At 29.2% G+C, this 23,130-nt stretch overlaps 3 protein-coding genes across 4 annotated transcripts; 2 read left to right on the top strand and 1 right to left on the bottom strand.

Annotated features, from left to right (window-relative positions):
• The first annotated feature begins 3,391 nt into the window (after positions 1–3,391).
• LOC107948758 (ethylene-responsive transcription factor 4) lies at positions 3,392–4,358 on the top strand. Its single transcript, XM_016883396.2, has one exon. The coding sequence runs from the start codon at positions 3,584–3,586 to the stop codon at positions 4,112–4,114; it is 531 nt and encodes a 176-aa protein (XP_016738885.1). The 5' UTR covers positions 3,392–3,583; the 3' UTR covers positions 4,115–4,358.
• A 7,621-nt stretch (positions 4,359–11,979) lies between these two features.
• LOC107948760 (protein yippee-like At5g53940) lies at positions 11,980–18,825 on the top strand. Of its 2 annotated transcripts, XM_016883398.2 has the most exons (6): positions 12,379–12,593; positions 15,379–15,457; positions 17,847–17,890; positions 18,168–18,276; positions 18,397–18,452; positions 18,540–18,825. In XM_016883398.2, exons 1-6 carry the CDS (start codon positions 12,526–12,528, stop codon positions 18,622–18,624), a joined length of 441 nt encoding a protein of 146 aa, XP_016738887.1. In that variant the 5' UTR covers positions 12,379–12,525; the 3' UTR covers positions 18,625–18,825. The 2 variants fall into 2 exon arrangements, with proteins under 2 accessions (XP_016738888.1, XP_016738887.1); XM_016883399.2 differs by lacking the exon at positions 15,379–15,457 and having other exon boundaries at positions 11,980–12,593.
• On the bottom strand, positions 18,693–22,445 carry LOC107948759 (ribosomal protein L11 methyltransferase). The gene is made up of 7 exons (XM_016883397.2): positions 22,147–22,445; positions 21,950–22,033; positions 21,671–21,811; positions 20,918–20,983; positions 20,398–20,565; positions 19,743–20,066; positions 18,693–18,969 (listed from the first exon to the last, which is right to left on the bottom strand). The coding sequence occupies exons 1-7, from the start codon at positions 22,399–22,401 to the stop codon at positions 18,862–18,864; spliced, it is 1,146 nt and encodes a 381-aa protein (XP_016738886.1). The 5' UTR covers positions 22,402–22,445; the 3' UTR covers positions 18,693–18,861.
• Between the last annotated feature and the right edge of the window lie 685 nt (positions 22,446–23,130).

Raw genomic sequence — 23,130 nt, 5'->3', positions numbered from 1 at the left:
AGTAAAAATATAATTTATATCTTTATAATTTTAAATAATTAAATTAATTTTTTATCCAAAATACAATTTTATTTGGAAACATTTTTCCATTTTACGCCCCCGCTCAGTCTACACAGCCTCCCCCATATAAATGGCAGTTAAAAATGAGTGTAAGATGACGACGTCTCATCATTACTCATGAGCACACCAACCAAAGCAATACTTTTACAACGCCAAACCCACTTCCACCCAACATTCAAACCCATGTCTGCTCTTACTTTACCATAGAATAACGTTTCGGAAAATAATCCATGTCGCAAGCCACAACCTTAAGCAGACCATTTGTCAATTTTGCTCCCACCCACCATCTCTCCAACACTCCACTATCCATCCGCCCAAGCCCCACATTTATATTTTCTCCTCAACCCCTCTGCTGCCTCTTGGTTAGTAAATTAAATTCAATCTTCATAAGACGTTCAAGCCTTTTGAAGCCAAAGGCTACCTTTGTCCACACTTCTCCATCTCATTTATGTTTTGAGGGCTAATTGAGTTTACAGTAATCATATTAATCATTAACATAATATAACGGTAGCAATGAGATAAAATAAAATTTTATTAAGTAAATGGGTTTATCTTAAAGTAATTAAGAATATAATAAGGAGTTTTTAATTAGGATACCTCTTATAAACTAACTTCATGATTAAGGAAATTGTGAATTATCGGAACAATATTTCTAGAAATAATTACAATTACTCGATTTTAATTGTATATGTTCGATTGTTCTCTCCACTAACTCTCAAAAACTCAATCAGATTGTATTTTGATCAGAAGAAAATTTTATGAGTCAAGAAATAATTTAATAGTTTGAATCTAAGAGTCTTTAAGACTTGATCTTGGATAGTTGAGCCTACTTCAAAGATCGTCTAGACTTAATCTTGAAAATAACCTTTATCTCTTTTGTATTGGTGCAAACCGAATTGGGGAGACCTTTGATCCAAAAGTCGCTTAGACTTAATCTTGGATGGAAGGATGATTTTGCTTCATGGGCCTTCTAAGCTTGATTAGGGGTGAATAAAACTCGATTCGACTCAAAATTTTGATTTTTTTTTAATTTCCAGATAATAGAATTGAGTTATTTGGTTTTTTTTTAGTACTCAAATAAGTAATTTGATTTTTCAAAATTGAATTAAGTTGAATTTTACAACTTGAATAACAAATTGGTGTAAGTGTCCTTTGGGTCCTTGATAGTTTTCAAGATGTGCAAATTGGTCCTAAAAAACCAAAAAGTTCAAAATAATCTTCAAAATTTCAAAATATTTATAATTATTTTTTCAAGTTTTTTATAAATTATATAAATTCAAAAAATAAAAAATTATTAAAAATCTTGAAATTTATATAACAATTCTAATTTATATATTTTTTAAAAAACTTCCAAAATGAGAAATTTAAATTAAGTTTATCATCTAATTATCTTTTTTTTCCTCTTCTTTTATTGTTAAAAGAGTTCTTAAAAATATATGGTGTTAATGTTGTTTAAATTGGAATTTAGTCATAATATCAACAATATTTTATTATAACCAATTTAAATTTTTTTTTAAATTTCAACTCAAAAAATTTATTCGATTAAATTTGACTCGATATAACTTGACTCAACTTGAAATCATTTCACTTTACGCGATCCAATAAATTTTTAAATCGAGTTAGAATAATAAAATATGAATCGTCAACTCTATAAAATCAATTTTTTTCACTCAGTTCAATTGAACACTCACCCTTAAGCTTGATCTTAAAGAAAAAAGGGCTTAGCCTCCTTTCTTTCGGTTTAACATGATTAAAGAGCAACTTTCTTCAGAATTGATGTATTGTTCTTCAAAATTTCTTTGTCTTTTTTTTTTAATTTCTTTAAGAATTTCTTCAGATTTTGGAGAGAGTTTCTAGTTTGAACAATCTTTTCTTTAAGGAATTTATAGATTTCTAAACTTTTGAATTTGTGAAGCTTTTGTCGATGGCTCGAAAGTGACCTATTTTATAATGCCAAAGAGTCAAATTAATGAGAGTTCTTGTAGAATATAAACTATTAGTTTAAAGTGATCCATCAGGATAAATTATTTTATTTAATATTTATCTTTTATTAATTTAATTAATTTAGAAATAAAATAACTATTTAATATTATCACTCAATTATTTTAATTTAATTAGTGATAATACAATTTTTTTTATTATGTATCTATTAATTAATTTGATTTAATGAAAATAAACTAATTATGAGAAAATCTTAAAAAATGAAAAAAATATTTTTTACAATATTCAAATAAAAAAGGGAAAATCTTTTTATCAGAAAATGAGAGAAAAATAAATAAGAAATGGATTGATAAAGCTCATGGGCACATTGTCACTTTAAGTGCACAAAGCCAGAAGCAGATACGTGTCAATATCAGAACCAAACAACCAAACCCACTTACAACCGTTGGATCCCATTGACCACTTCAAAGCCGACAGTTCCTTCCAAATAAGTTTCCAGAAAATTACGAGATCCGACTCACGCGGCATGAGACACACAGCTCCCTCCAAAAAAAAAAAAAAAAGAGAAGATAATCGCCGTCACTATGAGAAACTTTGCCGTTAATCCTAACAAACATCCAAACAAAGCAACTGCGAAATCGCCGTTTTAACCGCCGTTATCAAACGCCGTCCTCGATTGAGATACATTGCCATTTTCTGGCAGACACGTGGATTCCCTAAAGTTTTTATTGCAAGTGGGGCCACTATGTTTTTTTTCTTATTTTTTTGCTGCGGCAGAGGCGGCTACGAGTCGGGATTCATTTAATTTATATCAATTATTTATGTTCACTTAACACTTTGGTTGTGTGGATTAGGGCAGTCAAAAGACTGGGATGACTCAGTCACTAGAATCCAATGCAACCGGTACTATATTAATTATTCCATCATCTCTTCTTTTTAACACGTGTACAGTCTGATCTCTTTGTGCGTGTGGGTCCTCTTAACATTTATCCTGTTTGAAAAATGAAGACGCCGTTTCGCGTTATGTCCAAAGGTTTTTTCTTGGAAGAGCCCGTTTTAAATCTTATGCAAGGTACCATCAATATCACCATTAAATTTTTTAAAGTAATTTTTTTAATGTATTTATAATAATGAGTTTTAAATTAATTAATAGAGTAAATATTGATAATGAGTTCTAAAATTATTTTATATATAGAGTAAATTTTTTAAAATAAATAAAAAAGCCTTAGGATTTGCCTTTTTTTTTTAAGAATTAATTCTTTTTAAATCAAGCATTTAACCTTAAATTTATATTCAAACAAACTTTTAATATGTATATCAAATTTTATAATTGAATTTATACTAGAGAGTGAATGAACGTGGCGGAAAATGATTGGAAGCCGATATTGAACTAAAGTGGTTCTTGCAACAGAAAACGAACTCCCACAAATCCTGCTTTGACTGCCGAAACGGTGCGTTCTATAGCACACCCTTCTTCTATATAAACCCGCTTCTCCCTAGCCATTGTCTTTAACCCATTTTCCCTTCCCATCGGTTCATCTCACTACTGTTCAAGCGAAGTTACTTAAAGAAAGGAAAACCCATGGCTCCTAGATCAAAACCCAGCCCGATTAGCCCGAATCCCGACCCGAGTTCTAAGGAGATCCGCTACCGCGGCGTTAGGAAGCGCCCATGGGGCCGTTACGCAGCCGAGATCCGAGATCCGAGGAAAAAGACTCGAGTCTGGCTCGGCACCTTCGACACCGCCGAGGAAGCAGCGCGTGCTTACGATGCGAAGGCCCGAGAGTTCCGCGGCGCTAAGGCGAAAACAAATTTCGCCGACAACAACGTCAACGACTTCACGCGCAGCCCTAGCCAGAGCAGCACCGTGGAGTCTTCTTCTCCGCCGCCACTTGACCTTACTCTGGCTAGCGCGTGTTCTTCCCTCCCTGTGACGGCGCAGCGTCCGGTTTACTTCTTCGATGCCTTCGCTTCTGGCGGTTCGGGTTGCCCCGCATCCGGCTTCGCTCAAAGCGACTCCGATTCGTCGTCGTCTGTTGTAGATTTTGAAGGAGGAGTGCGGCGTAGAGTGTTTGATCTTGATCTTAACCAGCTGCCAGCTGAAATGGATTGATTTGCCTCCTTTTTTCAATATGTCGTTTTGAGCTTCAATTCTCAGCGTTTTGGGCTTTCCTTTTTCTTTTTTTTTTCCTTAATTTTTGGGTTAAAATTTAAAACTGACATGTAATGTATGATGTATGTAAAAAAAAAAAAAATTGTAACTCCTAGAGATCTATATTTTTGGCAACTTGAGAAAATTTTCTCAATGTTGTTTCTCCTTTATTATAATTAAAAATAATAATAACAGAAATTAAATACTTTTCCATATTTATTTTCATTTTATCCCTTGCTTTAACATTTTTCTAATTTATTATTATTACCAAAAAAAATGAACGTAGATTAATACTGCATCAGAGATACAGACAGGCAGTGAATCGACACGTCATCAAAAAAATATTAGTTTAGTTAGCGACAGGTTCGGCGGATGTTAGAAAATCTGTTTGATGACATCACGCATGGGATCCCATAAACCGCATTAGTTGTTAGAATAAAATAAACGAAATCAGGTGCAGCGAACAACAAAATATCTACTACTTTTGCACATTTGATTGGGCTGATCGAATCCGTCCGATAGATCAGATTCAACATCCAACGGTCGGAATTAAGGAAAACGAAGAGGGATTCAAATGGAGGCAGTTGTTGTGGAAATACTCTTTAAACGGGAGGAATCGACGGCGCAAAGCGAGAGGGTAGATTCATGGGAAATCGGATGGAGGGACCCACAGAGTAATTCCGTGTTGACGAGGTTCATGTCGGGATTTTCGGTTTCTGTCGTCAGGTGCGTTTCTCGCCGCCCAAATATTTATTTTATATACAACTTTTAATTAATTAGTATCAACTAACTTTTCTTTTTTAATCTATTTAATATGCCAAACACGTGGCAGCTGGCAATTAAATTATTTAATCAAGTTTTTATTGTGAGAAATGTATTTTTTTATTAAATTAAATTTAATACTTTTTTATATTTATTTTTTAAGATAAAATTAAAACTTTTGAAATTAGGAAATTTTTTTAAATAATTTTATTATAAATTTTGGTTATATTTATTTTTATATATAATATCTAAAATTATTTATAGTTCCTCCTCAACCCATAAATAGGAGGATAATACATTTTAGTACATTCAAACTCACGTTCTCTTATATTAATAATAATATTCATATTAATCAATAAAAATAGAAAACTTTTAAACATATATTTGCAGTTGTTAGTAGTGAATATCCATTTATTATAATTGGAAGGCACATGATACCATTTATTTGCCCTTTACCTAACTTAACAAAGAAGAGAAAACCTTAATTTAAAGCTTTTTAAAGTAGTCTAATAAATATAACAATCATTCAATTTTTTTTTTTTAATCTCAAGGCTTAATGATAAGATTAATATCTCAATTTAATTTAATTTAATTCAATTAATTAATTGTGATTAATTCTAATTAAACTTATTGTTTATAAGTAGTGGTGGAGTCAAGGGGTTGGTAGTGCTTGACCCTAAAATAATTTTTTTTTAATTTAGACATTTTATAATTTATAAAATTTTAAATTAATATTAATAAAATTATAAATTATAAATATATAAACTATTAAAATAGTAAAATTATTTTTTTACTATTATAAAAATATATATAATTTAATTTCAATTCTAAAAAAGAATTTCTAACTTTGCCACTCATTATAATTATAAGTTTGGAAAAAATTGAGGTTTACACAAGTTTTTTTTTTCTTTTATGTTCAATTATTCATGTTTAAAATTTGTAGTTGTTCCTTCTAACGGGGCTAGTAGGGGCCTCAGCCCCCCATTAAAATGGAAAATTTTTATTTAAACCCTTTAAAATTTTTAAAATTTTAAATTAGTAAAAGTAAAATTATAATTTATCTCCTAAAATAATAAAAATTTAATTTAATTATTTAAAAATTATAAATATAGAAGCTATTAAAATAGTGAAATTATATTTTTATCATCATAAAAATTACAATTTAATTTCACAAAATTTTTTAACTTTGTCTGTGAACGAAGATGTATCCAAATTTTAAATCTATATTTTATTCCTTGAAAATATAATAACCTTCACTTTTGGTGCCTAACTTACAATAATTTTGTAACTATAACTACCACTTTATTGGTTGATATTATTGTTTAATCATTTTCACACACTGGCTTTTATACCTTTTACCTTTTTTTTTTCAAAAGAATATTTTAAGTTCTATCAAATCAAAATAAATTCTTGTTTTTTTTATTTATATACAATTAATTTTTTTTTTCCAATTAAAATTTTAGATGCAATTTAAAAAGCCTAACAACCTTTATTTATGTATATATATTATAAGATCGTAGGTTCTCAGTTGACATGAAAAATTAATATTTTGACATAGTATATTCATTTTGTCAACATATGATAATTATTTATATAATTAATTTTTAATTCCATGTCGATTAAAAAATACACGCATAGGTCACACTTACTTTATAAATAAATGTAAATTTCTTCATTATTTTCATAAATTCTCTAGAATTTTTTAAGAAAGAACTTATAATTTAAAATTATTTTTATATAATTATATATAATATATTACATTAAAAAGAGATAATAATTATTTCTATTGGCTCAGAAACAATCTAGATTTATAATTTATTTTTTATTTATTTTTTAGTCTAAAAGTTAATTTTAATCGCACAACACTCCAATACTCACACTTATCATATAAATGTTAATTTATTTGCTATTTTCATTCAATATTTAATTTTAATCTCATTTTGACTATAGAATACTCTTATATATATATATATGTCAATTAAGTACTCTTTGATAAATTATAGAAGATGAAAATTTTTAACATTTAATATTTGAAATATATTTGATAATTAATTTAATATTTTTTATTTAATATAAAAGTTTTAACAAAAAAAATTGAATAAGATAAGTAAGTGGGTAACTATTTATTACTTAATGTATAAAATGTTAAATTTATTTTATTTTATAATAAAATAAATTATATATTTTTTAAATGAGATATTCAAATTACCATATGTATCTTTTATCCAAAATAATATAAAATATTATATTAATAAGATTAAAATTAAAAAAACTAATACCTTTTTTAAAATCAATATTTACTTTCATCAAACAACATAATTATATTCTATACTTATATTTACTAATTTATCAAATAGTTTTTTGATATAAAATTTAGCAGTAAAAATTCAATACTTAATTTTGAATCTTCATGATATTAAGGATTAAATTGTAAACACTGTGAAATTTATAATTGAAACGAGAAAAGTGATATGCATGAAAATTTGTTATGTGAAATAAGATATTATAATTAATTATTTGATTAAAGTGCTTATATGGTGAAAAACATTATATGGAAATAGGGACTAAATTGAAAAATGTACAAAAATTTAAGTGTGAAACAATTTATTATGTGAATAAGGAAATTATAATAAAAGTTTAATGAATGTGTTATGAGATGATGAAATATGCATAAAGTATTGTAAAAGTGAAATTGTGGAAAAATATGAAAAAAAAATTATGATAATGACTAAACTGTTAAACTTAAGAAAATATGTTGATGAAATAATAGAAGTGAAATACATAAAAATCTGATATGTGAAACAAGATATTGAGATAAATTATGTGATTAAAGTGTAGTAGAGAATGTAACATCCCGATGCTTTGACCCGATGTTCGGATTGGATATAGGGGTGTAATAGTAAATAGAGTTTTATCAATTTGGAAAATGTCTTACGGTAAAAATTTTGGTAAGACATTTTACGAGAATAATGGGGTAATTTTATGTTAATTGGAAAATCTTTTACGTTGATAATCCTATTTTACATAAAACAAACATTAGAAAAGACTGAACATATTTTCCGTAAAACCTTTTACAATCAAATAAACGGAGCCTAATACAAAGATTTTTGCAAATAGATAGTGGTGATTTCAATACAGTACGTGTGGTCCCCAAAAGTCAACAAATGGTTATGTGCAAATATTTTATATATAAAAAATATGAACTAATTAAATGTATCTTTTACTTTAAATACAATAAACATGTATCTATATATAACTACTAATTTACATTATTATTAATTTTTTTTATTAAATAACTTAATATTATATTAAAAAAATTTGATAGATTTTAGTAGCTCTTGCGATTATAACTAATTTATACAAGTGAAAATTGATGATATAAATATCATTCTCTCGATTCACTCGATGAGAAGATTAATGATATCACACACACATATATACACACACGTACTATAGTAATATAAGGTTAAAAAAGGAAACAAATAGTCACGTTCAGATTACAGTTTTTGAAACATGATACTCTTCATTTGAAGCAATTATTTACAATTTCAACAATTTACACTTTTAGTTATTATCTTTTAAATTTTTTAAAGTTATTCCATTGTTTAATAATTTTCTTTCTAATTTTCATATGTTTAATATAAATTTGATTTTAAATAAATTATCTATTTACTTTAATATTTTATTTAATCGAATTAAATCTTATTGTGATAATCTTAAAATTGATTAATATCAAATTGCTAAACTTAGTTTAAAAAAAGACGCATATTAACAACATTTATCAAGTCAATTTTATATTTTTTAAATATAAAATTACGAAAATTGAATATTAGTAAATTTAACATCAAAACAATTTAATTTAACTATATATAAAAATAAATAACATGTATAAGATTATTAATAATATTAGTTAAATTAAAATATATTAATAATCAAACTATGATGAATTTTTTGTGTTATTTTAATATTAAATATTTTTAAAATTAAATAATATTAATATAATTGAACCTAAATTAATTAAATATTTTAAAAATATTTTATAATTACACTATTTTTTCAATTTATTAATGATTTTTTAAAAATAAATTCATTAAAATTTTGAATAAAAAACTAATGTTATAAAAATGATGTAAAATTAACAGACATAACTAATTTGTGCATAGCAAGAGAATGTAAAATAATTTTAAATAACTAATTAAGTATTAACTCAATTGGTATTGGTATTATTGTCAGTGCCCCAGGAAAACATGGGTTCGAGTGTGTTGAATAGTATCATCCTCTCGTTTAAAGGTTGTGGAGGAGTTATGGGTATATTTAAAATATATAAATATAATGCCTTTTAAAAAAATCTATTTTCCTAAAAATAAACTGCCTAAAAAATTGAATAAAAAAGTAATATTATAAAAATAATGTAATTATAAATATTAATTTCATTATATCTGTTATTTTTGATACAATGCATAAAGCTATTCATAATCTTTCATCAACTCTTAAATAGAAGGATAATGCGCTTTAGTACACTCGAACCCACGTTCTCTTACACTGATAATAATGTCCATGATAGTCGAGTTAATACTAAAATAGGCGTTTTAATTATATTTTATTTTAAAAAATATAAATATAATGGTTTTTAAAAAAAAATCTATTTTCCTAAAATCAAACCACCTAAATAAAAAGATGTGAACGCGTGGGCTTTTCTGGATGTGGGGCCCAGTCTTGAATAAACACCGCCAACAACAGCACACCTTTCTTTTAATTCTATTAAAAAAAATTAAAATCGAAAGTCACCAAAGAAAGCGAAACGATTTCGTGATTGAATTTCTCCCCGCACTCTCACGTTGAGAAATGGACATAGAGCCAATGAGGGAGCGACACCTCTGGGGTGGTCACGTGAACTTTTTGTACGGATGTCTTGGTGGGCGGCTGAGAAAAAAGAATAAAAGAAAGGTGCGGGCATTGGGTGACATGTCCGAAGGTGAGTGACAGTTAGGCCGGCGCGGGTTTTGGATAGTGGGACCGACATACGCGCTTATTCGACACGTGGTGTCTGTTTGTGAATGTGAAAAGGTGACCGCTTAACCCTCCTTTTTATTTTATTTTATTTTTTGAGCTTCGTAGAGATTGGGCGGCTGACGAGCCAAGAGTGTAGCTTACTGTTGTCACTGTTTGTGCTTCTTGGAGGCTTCCTCGTGTTTTCTTTTTTCAATATCATATTTCTAAAAAAAATAAAATATTTTTTTACAATAAATAATTAATTATGCATTAATTATTACCAAACGCGTCAAATTTAATTTAATAACTAGGTTTTTTAATTTAAAATATCAACAAGAGGTCAATTAAATTTTAGATTAATCGGTATGGATATGTTTATCATTATAAGAGGATAAATATTCGAGTGTATTAAAGTACATTATTCTTTTATTTATAAATTAAAAAGAGGTTATAGATCATTTAAATCTTGTGTAAAAAAATAAAAAAAACACTAAATGATGTTTAATTACAAAAGGGTTTAATTAAAGCCAAGATTTGGTTTTAAATTTTTATAATTAATATAAATATAAAAATAAAGCTTGACATTTATATGCAATTTTCCAAATTAGTTCATAGAAATTGTAGTAAATACTCTGAAAAGACTATGAAAAAGTTGCTTACTTTTTTCTTATTGAGACTAAATAATTTCTTAAAAATGAAAAAACCTTGAAATTATTCAACATCAATTATTGGGAAGTAATTTTGTCATTGAAAAACATTTGACTTCCATTAATTATTATTATTTAAACATTATTATCATAAGAAATTATACTCTCTTTTTTCTTAATGACAAATATTTAAAAATACGTGATAACAGTATTATAGAAGTTTTTGTATTAAAGTTATATTACATTTTACTTCGTTAATTTAAAAAATAGAGAAATTAATCTATGTATACAATTATATTAAAGAGCAAACCAGTTATTTTTGTTAAAAAAATCATTAATTTCTACTATATAGTGGTGTGTCACATGTGCTTCATTATGACATGCAGAGATTAATTTTTAACGGTAGAAATAAATAAAATTATTAGCAGAAGGAATAATTTCTTCTTTGATATAATGTACATGGATTAATTTTCTTTTTTTTTAATAAATAGAATAAAATACAATCCAACTCTTAATACAAGAATCTTTATTGACGAAAAAAATTCTTTCTAGAACAACTCATTGACGGAACAGTTTATTAACGAAAATCTTTTGCTATGGAATAGAAATAATGAAAAAAATCTTGAAATATGATAAAATTTCTTTTTAACCATTCTTTGAAGGTGTTGACTATGGTGCGAACCAGTTGCATCTCAACGGTTGAAAGTTTGTTAGCAAAAGGAGGTTATTTGGGCTAACAATGATGCCACACGCAATAGGAAGCAACCTTGGCGATAACATTAGTCATTTTCCATAGCTTCTACAAATTCCATTTTCAATAAAGCATGAAAGAAGCGATGCCTTAGAATGGTATCTATGCAAGTAAAGGTAAAACTTCGAAAGTTCTTCGAAAAGGAAGAAAAGGCAAGCATAGGAAAAAAAATTACCATTCTCGATTACAATGGCAACATCAATGAACCACATTACCAGTCACTCATCCAATGTCTTATATTCAGGTTTGCATGGAGTTCATGCTGTTGTTATCACCTTCTTTGAAGTATTGGTTTTTCCCTTTCGGATTAGATCATAAGTTTAGCTTCAATTTTCATCATTTTCTATTTTTACTATTTCGATCTATTGATTTTTACTATTTACTCATACTATATTTAAAGCTTTTGTTTGAGTTTGAGTTAATGAGATATTAATTCAGTTAAAATTTATTAAAAAAATTATTTTTTTACAAAGTAATAAAGACCTATACTTGCGTAAAGTGTTTTGAATTAGTGTCTCGAGTTAATTTAACAACAATTCAATTAAGAAATTACTTAAAAGCCCTCTTTCAATTAAAAAAATTAATATTAATATAATGGTGTTTTCGTTTAAAGAAATATCGAACTTCTTACCATTCATTTAAGGACCATGATTTGGTTGTATAAATGAACGAGTTAAATCAATTTTTTGGACCTGTTAGTTTTTTGTCTAAGCTTGAGTAAAAAAGTTGAAGTCTCACTTTGAGAACACTTGTCAAGTTCAAGGACTAACTTGGATAAAAAAATTCAGGCCCCATAAAAGAATAATTATCAAATTAAAAGAATAACTCGAACTAAAAATTTTAGACTCTAATATAAGTATAATTGCGAAGTTCAAACACCAAAAAATGATTTAGGCCTTTTGCATTAGCATCAAAAAAGCAAATCCAATGAATGGATTTAGGCCTTCAAGGGGCAAAGAACATTGGGTTGTTTTGGATATAATAGCCCAATTCAACTTAATCAAAGCTGAAACTTGATGACTTAAATGGTTCATGGGCTTCACCCCAAATCTTTATAACCACCAAAAATTCCTCCAATCATGAAAATCTACCCACCCACCAACCTAAACGCAAATTTCCTTTCTCGTTCTAAAACCGTGAGAATTTTGCAACGGCAATTGAAAAGAACAGAAAGGAATAAAAAGAAAAGGGAATGGGGAGGATGTTTGTGGTGGAGCTAGATGGAAGGTCTTATAGATGCGGGTTTTGTAAAACTCACTTGGCTGTCCCTGATGATCTTGTTTCCAGGGTACACTCTTTTTCCCTCTCTTTTCTTTTGTGTTTATGGGTTTTTTCATTTTTTTTTTAGCCATTTGTGTTGCAACTATCATCAAATACTTCTGTTTTTCATACTAAAATATGGTTCTTTTAGGTGCTAGATAACACTAGAAACATGATATATAGTTGTTTTTTAGGTGCTAATAATGGATTTTAATGGTAATTTGGGGAATGGCATAGCTGGTGTCAAATGTAAGGAATGATGGAAATGATTGAACCTCAAATTTTAGTATTTTGAAAGAGAAATTTCTGCAGAAATTTATGATTGCTTTCACTCATCAAGTAAGATTTAACTTAGTAGTTTTATGATCAAATTCTGTTGATTCATTAAGGGGATAAATAGGAACCTCAAATGATTGAAAATCAATAAGAAGTGTTATGCCAAAAACACCTTGCTGATCTCTTAAGATGGGGAAATTTCTTTGTTTGATGTAATTATTTATGGCTGTTCTAGAAGTCTTAGGTTCGATTTGGTTTGTGAAAATATATTCTGTTTTTATTTTTTCATTTTTTTTTATTTTTTAAAAATTGAAAAGCACGTTTGGTAAATAGAAAATTTTATTTTCAATAATAAAAATATGAAAACATGTTTGGCATTTATTTTCTTATAATAGAAACATCAAAAATAAAATAAAAAATTGTTACATTTATATGGACTCAAACCGAGATAAGAAATTTGATATTTAAAAATTATTTTTTAAAAATAATATTTTTGCATTTATATGGTTTGGGCTAGGACCACTTTTTTAGTAAATTTAGAGTTAAAAAAACCATTTTTTTCAACTTTTCCAATTTTACAAAATAACTTTTTATTGTTTTCTAATTTTCTTATATTTTCATTTTTATTTTTCAAAGCACATTTTAAAAAACATATTTTTGTATTTCGTGTTTTCTTCATCAAATTAATTCTTATAATTGATATTTTGAGCTAGGTTGAATGCAGACATATTGGAATTGAAGTTTTATATCAAATATTAAAGAGATAAATCTCAAAACTATACATGAACTTTGGTCAAATGTGCAATGTTATACATGAACTATGATTTTGTGCAAATGTATAAATGAAATTTTCACAAATCACTAAAACAATTATCGATATAACACCATTTACGTTTTCATATTGCATACACAAATAATTATATTTATTTCTTTAAATGTGTATTGTTGAATCACAATCAGAATTTCATGTATACATTGAACCACAAAAAAAATTTCTTCTTTATAATTGCATCAAATCAAAGTTCATGTATCAAATTGCACATTGGAGCAAAGCTCATGTGTAGTTTTGGGATTTATCCCAATATTAAATTGATTAAGTCTGATGAATTCATTCATGATTAATGGGTTCACGGTTTTCGTGGATATTATTATAAAGCAAATACCATAGAATATGATAGGGGGATTGCTTGCTTTCTAGTCTTACTTTGTTGCAATTGGTACTCAAAAATTGATTTCCCTATCTTTGACTTACACTGTTATAAAGTCTGAATAAGACTCTGATTTGAATTGAGGTGGTTGGTAATTATAGAGTATGGCATTTTAAATATGGAAGTGGTTTCAGTTTCATATGCACATGTTGATAATTCTATAATTATGGTCAGATGGTCTAGTATTTCCAAAGTTAACAATCAATGTGCTTATTGAATTGTAGTTGTAAATTGTATAAAATTATACGAGTTTTCTTTGTATTGCTTCTTATAGGGGTGAGTAAAACTCGATTCGATTAAAAAAAATTGAAAAAAAATTTGAATTTCAAATTAAATGAATCAAGTTATTCGATTTTTTTTTTTGAATTTCGAGTTCGAATCGAGTTTAATTTTTGAATTCGAATAACTCGAATAATTCAAATAAATCGAATACCAAATTATAATATTTTATATTTTTACCCCAAACCCCCAAACCTTTTTACTTTCTCCCCAATACTTTTATTCCCTCCCACATTCCCAAAAACTTTTACTCCCCTCTCATCCCATCCCCATCTACCCCAAACCCATTTTCCTCCCAAAATTTTTTTTGAATATTTTCTCCCCATTTACTTTCCCCCCAAATTTTTACTTTTCCAACCCTTAAAACTTTTTATTTTTCCCCTAAACTTTTATTTTTTACCTTTTACCCCCAAATAAAAAATCATCCAAAAACAATTCCTAAACTTAAATAGTAATAATTTTATTTATATATACTATTTATATTATTAAATTAAATTTCACATTTTGTACTATTTATATTATTTAATTGTTTAATCATATTAAATCTTTATAAATTTTTATTAAAATTGAATTATTGATGATGCCATAAAATATTCGTGTTAAAATTTGATGTTAGTATCAATTTCACATTTTATCTATGAGATAACTTTTATTAAAAAATCAATTTTTTATATTTAATATATTTTTTAATTTCAAAATATATAGTGACAAAAATCAGAAAATAATTGAAGCAACTAAGCAAGCAAAGAAGCTAACCCGTATATAAAAGATTAATAAATAAATTATGAGGAGATGAAAGTTAATAACAAATTTGACTACGGTAGGTGACAATGGTTTCAAGGATACAAAGTCATTATTTTTTTTTAATTTAACTCGAACAAATATATTTGATTCGATTCGAATTTCATCTCAGTCAAGTTAGGAAGATAAAATAGGATTTTGATTATTAGTCTCTAAGATTAAGCGATAGGTTCTGGTAGCTATTACTTCCACCTTGAGATGGTTCCTCATGTAGATGACCTCACTTTCTTTTGATTTCTTGGTTGTCAGGAATAGTAGCTCCAGAATCAATCCACCAGGTATTAGAAAGAACTTTAACAAAATTTGGTTCGTAACATTTAAAAGAAAGGTTAGTACTTTTCTTTTCAAACCAAGTCATGCCCTTATTGCAATCATTCTCTACGTGTCCTTTCTTGCCACAGAAATAACATTTGGCAAGTACTTTTCTTTTCAAACCAAGTCATGCCCTTATTGCAATCATTCTCTACATGTCCTTTCTTGCCACAGAAATAACACTTGGCAATAAACTTTGCATCATGACACTAGCTACATGTTTTTAGTTCCCTTGCCTTCATTTGTTTTTTCCTTTAGTAAATTAGTCTTTCTTCTGCATAGCTCCACAAGTTATAGGAAGAGTTAAATGTTGTCCATACTGTCTCTTTCTCACTTCATCCTAAATGCACTTACTAGTCTGTTCCTTTAACGTCCACTAGTCATTGGTCGTGGTTATAGTGAATCTTGAATGGAGCAACCTGAGGAAGTGAGTTAAGGATGAACTGCACCAAAAATGATTCATCCACATTCATCCCTAAAGCTTTAAGTTTTTGCAACTTTTTCATTTATGTCCAGTATATGTTATTGAGTTCTTTCCTAACTACCATATTTTATAGTGATTAATTTAGCCATCAAAGTGTCAGCAAGAGACTTATTCGTATGTTTAGATGCAAGGAAGAGAACTCTTGATATTCGTAACAAAGCTCATTCTCATAAACATAAGACTGGGTTTGTTCGACCCTGTTCTAGCTTTTGAATATTCCACCTCTGCAATAGTAACCTCCAAAGATTTCTCACTTAATAAAGCATGTCAATATCCAGTATACCTAGTGAAAATTGAACCCTTTCATACCCTTCCGAGAAATTTAATTCTTCAAAAATAGTTCATGCCAGAGAATGTAAGGCAGTAGGAAGGAACTGCACCAAAATAGAATAATGCTCATATAAGTATCAAGTTATTAAAATTCGTAAATGATGAACTATTGATACCACTTATGTTTTCCTTTGGGTAAAACTTTAGTATATCTAGTGTTCACTCATTATATGTATTATTAATTTAAAAAGAAAAAAGGTCTATATTTACAAGGATTAGATAAAGGGAAGAAAAACATAAAAAATTGAAGGATCGTTGATTAAGGGATTTTAAGCTTCAATTATGGTTGCTTCTTCAAACGATATGTTTCTAAATTCTCTAATTTTATTTTTTAAGATGTGTTGAAATCAATCATCTTTAATTCTTACATTTTCCAGTTAGCTATTGGGTTATGCATTGACTATGCCTCATGTCCTCTTGTATTAAGTCTTTGATTTACCTTTTCAAATTACAATGCTTTCTGTGAATCTATTGTTTGTAGGCATTGTTGTCTTGCAGTGATAGAAATCTTAAAGCCTTTCATGTTGAAAATCTTTGTTGTGCTTCGAGAAACCCGATAGTATCCAGGTTATAGTAGGTTAATTTTGTAGGACGCCTCAAAAGTCTACCACTGAGATGAACTTAGAATTCCAATATATATCTATGTATATATTACATAGAGTTAGTATTAGGTACACTGCTAGTGGAATATTTTAATTCCACAAGGAGGGTTCAAATATGGCCACATAACCCTTTTTTTTTTTTTTTTTTCTAATTCCTGAATTTTTATTTTTTACTATATCTTAAATAGGACACGTATCGCCCTTGGAACCTTATGTTTTTGAAGACTCCAATGGCAATTTACCAAATAATTGTCCTATTAAATGATGCTTTTTTAATTAGTAACAAAATTAGTTCACGGATTCGTTCAAAGCTAATCGTTATTTCCTAATTGGAAGTAGTTTTAACTATTTTATGCATATACCTTGGGAATCAAGTTCCGCATTGTTTTCCAGGTCAATTTTCTTTTGGCAATCCTATGATAGAAGCAACACACTTTAGAAATTGGAGAATACATGAATTATTGAGATTGTTCCCCTTTCCATTATATGTCGAGATGGTATGTACCTTTCCCTTGGACCCCATGAGTAGAAGAACTACTGAGACAGTTAGCTAATACCCTTATTTATGGAGATGTTTTCCACCTTTTCCACTTGACTTCATTCAAGACGATATAGTCAATCCAGAAACTAAAGAAATTACGAATGCTGCTCTTTGAGCCCCATGAGATTACATGTATGAAACTGTCTTTGGTTTCAAGATTAAATGCCTGTGCTAAACATGTTTGTGGATGTACTGCCAACTATAATGTTTCATTACAAGTCTGTTGAATCTATGTTTTTATGTGTAATTTTAGATGGTTAATTGGCTCATTGTTTCTTGCTTACGCACACTGTTTCTCTTAGAGTTTATGTGGATTCTTAGTACCTCTCAGCTGTATGCCTCGGTTCTGAATTTTTTTCTTTTATTTAAATTCTTGTATAAACAATTCATAATTTTCAACTCCATGCAATCACTACTTACTTCTTTGTCATTTTCATTATTTGTTCAGTCTTTTCATTGTCGCCGGGGGAAAGCCTACCTCTTCAATAACGTGTAAGATTCCTTCAATGATTGATTGAATGAAGAGAATCATTTTTGTTTCTTAAAAAATATTTTACTGGTTTTATTTGAACGACTAAAGCTGCCGGCTGATTCTTCTAGCTGTTATAATTTGTGTGATACTGAAATTTTCGTATTATATCATCATGATCTTTACAAAAGCAATGAATCGCCATGAATCTTCAAAATTTTGTGACATGTTCCTCAAAAAATTCATAATCGGGCTGATGGATGCTTCGAGTTGCTTATTGTATGAGAGTTAATGCTTCAGGGTGAACATAACAGTTGGAGACCTAGAAGAGAGGATGATGATTTCTGGGATGCATACTGTGGCTGATATATTTTGCTGCTGTTGCGGACAAATTGTCGGCTGGAAATATGTAATTTCTGTCCCTCTTGCATGCTTGCGCGCGCGCACACACACACAATCACCTTTATTCAGCAAAATCGAGTTCCGAAGATTGTGAACCTTTGCTAAATTTTCCATCTTTGTCTGGCAGGAGGCAGCATGCGAGAAGAGTCAAAAGTACAAAGAAGGAAAGTTTGTTCTTGAGAGGTAAAACTTTTACCTTTGCCTTTTTCAAATTTAGTTCTTGACAATGGAAAACATCATATATGTTCATTTGCTCTTTACACGGGACAGGGGAAGGATTGTTGACGAAATCGACTTTTCATCAGAAGTATACATTGATACCCGTCCTAGTATGAGTGACAGCGAAGATGCTTAGAGTGTTGCAACTTGTGATCACTGTATCTGAAGCAAAGATCCAATAAGAGCAGCAGTAAATTTTGTAGATTACATAAGAAATAATGTAATAAATTGCCATGGAAGATTAGGTACTGTAACTTGATTCCGATGAAAAAAAATGCACTGCATTTATGATATAAGTTACATATTTTCTCAAAAAATCGAAAACCAATTTAAACCATCTCTAGTTCTATGTGACTGAATGGTAAAATGTTCTTCAGTTGCCAGTCAGTTTCTTTGTACCACTTAAACAAGCCCAATCATCAATCTCTGATACAGATATGTTGTCTAGCAATGGAGAATATCGATCTATAATGCAAGGAACCTGCATAAAACATATAAAATGAGGTTCAAGAAACTATGGATGAAATAAGATTCTGGTCTTAAGAGCTTGCAGAAACAAATGAAAAGGAAAATTATGGTGATCTCATGATGTGGACTAATTTTGACTAGATTTAATCCAATTAGTTCAGATACTCATCTTTAAGAAATAGTCTCAAAATTTTTTGATAAACCTAACATCAAATCCAATTGGTTTACATAAAGTAAAAGTATTATGAAAGTCTTTGTATTAAAAGTCAAATTATATTTTACTCTTTTTACTAAAAAAATAGACAAATTAGTCCCTCTTGTGCATTAAATAAAAAATAAATTGATCATTATATTAAAAAGTTTCTATTTCTATTGTTAAAAACTAGTTCTTATATGTTAGAACAAGTTACACATGCTCGTGCAATTGTCTGGTTATTCTATCAACCACACCGATTTTTAACAATAAAAATGGATGAAATTTTCAACAGGAAAGACTAATTTGCTCTTTGATCTAATGTACATAGACTAATTTGTTCATTTTTTGAATAAGAGAGTAAAATGCAATCTAATTCCTCGTACAAGAACCTTCATAATACTTTTACTGTTCATATAGCCATCTTTTAAGAGTCTCTAATAAGAATTGGTTCATATGTACGAATGTATGTAAATATATATATATATAGGCAACAATTCAGATCAAATATCTAGTTTCCTATCACACTAAAACAATCACTTAAGCTGGTAGAACTGTTATGGGGCTAGAACGCACGGCCTGTGCAGAAGTACCTGCTCAGATAGAATACCCGAAAGGCCAATCCCTGCACCAGGCCTAGCATGAGAGACAATATCATCGGCCAGTTCTAACAAAGGATTTAGAAGTATATTTGCAACGATCACGTCGTATGTTTCATGTTCGGATTCGGCCACTGCTTCAAATGAAGTCTGTTTTTGAATATCTTTATGTTCATCGGTGGAGGGTGAGGAAGTGTTGCTGGAAACCAGGCGTAATTGAAAATTTTCAAGACCTATGTCATTCAGAGCAGCGTTGTGATGTGCAGACGTTATTGCTAGGGGATCTATATCAATTCCAACAGAGAAAGAAGCACCAAACTGCAGGTCGTTATTGAGAAATTAGTATGTATGTGTTAGCTGGCACGTATGTTATTCAGGCTCGGGTTAGTGTTGGATACAGACATATATCCAACATGGGTATCTTCAATCTTTTTAAGTTTTTCCCTGTCTTTGGAGGACCCTTGGAGGGTCATATTCCATACCATATCAGGATATGTCTCAAAAACGAGTTCGACATGAATATGGCAATACAACTCTCCAATACATGAAAACACTTGAAAAAAATTGGACATACTTGGATCTAGTATTCACACCCGAGTCTGAGTAACATAGATTAACAATCCAATCATATAATTAAGAATTAAATTACCTTAAGTGCTGCAATTGCCAAAATGCCAGAACCTGTGCCATAATCCAAGAAACGTTCTCCTCCTTTGATCAATCTCTGTAGCAGCAATAAACACAATCTAGTGGTTGGATGCTCCCCAGTTCCAAATGCCAATCCAGGATTGAGAATAATATTTGTTGCTTTAACATCCTAATGCAGTGAAAGCAAACACCTTTTACATGTTCAAATCACCAATAATACTAAAAAATAAATAAAAAATAAAATAGAATTCTTCTATGTACATACTACAGCACAATGCCCACTAGTTTATAGAAGATGGCAAAGAAGAGAGTCGCATATTATGTTATCAGGACTCGAGGATGAGTGTCGGAGTATGTTCTTAACACGGACATGCTTAAAATTTTTTCTCTGAATCTGTGTCATAGTGTTGGACAGAGTACTTTAGCAAAAAATGAGGAGTCTGGATAACATAGATTTCGTATATATAATAAACAAAGATTGCAACAAAACCTTAAGAGAAGTTAATTGGAGATAACCATACTGGGGGAGTCTTCCACTCAGGAACAATCCAAAGTCCTTCAGTCACTTCAACTGGATCAAATGATTCCTATCTCAAACAGAAAACAAGGGTTCAAATTATATTATCAATGAAATTATATATTAATTGTAGAGCTATAAACCAATTATAAAATAAGATCCAACAATGAATCCTCCCAAAAGTAGTTATCGAATACATTACAATTTCCAAAGAAAGGCATGTCACTTGTAAATAAATCAATTGCCTGTTTCCAGCCTTTTTTCTCCATATTAGTATTAATCATAAGTCATTATTTATAAAACTTAATTAAAACTTTTCTCCATAATTAAAACTTAATTAATAATAAAACTTTTCTCAATTACATAGGTGCTTTGAAGCTAAATTATACCATAACAAAACCCAAGGTTTAGCTGAGATTTGAATATCAATGGTAAAAGTATCATGGAGGCCCCTATACTGGAAGTCAGATTGCATTTTAACCCCTTTATTCAAAAAATGGGCAAATTAGTCCATATACTTTAGATTAAAGCACAAACCGGTCCTTTTCATTAAAAGTTTCATACATTTCTTCTACTAAAACTGGTGTAGTTGACAGACAATTTCACATAATGTGTCAAATATACCTCCTGCAGACAGTTTCACATAATGTGTCTCATATAACTAAAGGACCAGTTTGCTCTTTGAAATGCAATTTGGCTCCTAGTTCATAAGAGAAATTGCAGCACAACATATAGAGAATGAGAAAAGTGAACTAACCTGAGTTTTCTTTATCCAATCATAGTGTTCACCCGTTTTAACTTCATAACTAGGTATCATTTTTAAGCCTACAGAATCAGCAGCCTGTGAGATGCATACGTCCACATCTTCAGATTCTGGAAATATAGACTCAATGCATATCTGCATAAGAAATACAAATATCATTCAAAAACTATACTTAAGAAGCCATTTCACAAGCTCTGCTCACCCATTTCTCCTCGCACAATAACCTTAAAAACAATCCCAAAACATCAACAACAACAAAAAGAAAGGGTTAACCTCATTAGAAGTGTCACAATTATCATCTTCATCCACAGTAGTCGAAGTTGCACCAAAGCACATAAGAGCTTCAGAAAACACATCCTAAACAACCCCAACAAAAAGAAAAAAAAAGGGAGGGGGCGGGGGTTAAATTTACATTTCCTTTCAATCCATAAGACAAAACCCAAAATTTGAATCATTGAATTAAAGCTTACAGCAATGTCTTTTGGACATCGAATACGAACAGAGAGATAAGGAGATAATAAGGTAGAAGTGGAAGGGTGAGAGACTGAGGTGTAACAATGAGACAAAGGAAGAGAAAACTTTGTGGGAATCAATGGTTGGGTTTTGGGATTGATGTTATTGAATAGGGTAGTGAGAGATGGGTGAATGAAACGGCTTGAGAGAGTGCAGAAACCATAGCTGGAAGTTAAGATGGTAAGGTGTTTGAAGAAATGTCTCAATGCCATATTTTTCCCAATGGTGCAGATATGAACGTTTGGTTGGAAATCATGGCGGTAAATGGCCCTATAAAAAGGGGGAAAATAAAATAAAAATTTGGTCAAATTATGGTTTAGTACCTCTATTGTATTGTAATTTAAGATTTAATCTTTTTATTTTAATTTAGTTTAATTTGATCCTCTATGTTTTTAAAAAGTTCAAATTAATATGAATTTCTTATTGTTATTCAATCGGGATCACATGATAATCTAGTCAATAAATTCACCTATTAGTCGAATGCTTAAAATTATTTTTTCTTTAAAAAATTCCCATCACACCTTAATAATAATAATAAAATCGAGATGCTATCTATTCGGATTTATTGATAACATTATAAAAAACATCAAATTATTGATTCGATTTTAACTCAGTCAGTAGCTTTATTATTGTAACATTTAGGAGGATATGAGTTCGAACGCAGAGTTCAGGGCTAAAGTGTAAATTTACTACTATATTATAAATGAATATTGAAATTTGACCTTATATTTTATTTTAATTGGTTTTTGCCATTATATTTTGTGAATATGTGTAAATTTACCATTCAACTATTATGTGATTGAATTTTGTCATTAAACTTTCCATTTTACATAATTTTGCCACTAATTTTGATTTATTTAATTAAATTTTATCACTCAATATTGATTTTGGTGATGAAACAAATTCATGAGGGAAATATTATTTTAAATATTTTATTTTAA

The sequence above is a fragment of the Gossypium hirsutum genome, chromosome A04, assembly GCF_007990345.1.
Source record: "Gossypium hirsutum isolate 1008001.06 chromosome A04, Gossypium_hirsutum_v2.1, whole genome shotgun sequence".
Taxonomy (NCBI): Eukaryota; Viridiplantae; Streptophyta; class Magnoliopsida; order Malvales; family Malvaceae; genus Gossypium; species Gossypium hirsutum.
Note: the sequence above shows the minus strand (reverse complement) of the source record. Positions and strands in the feature narration are given on the sequence as shown.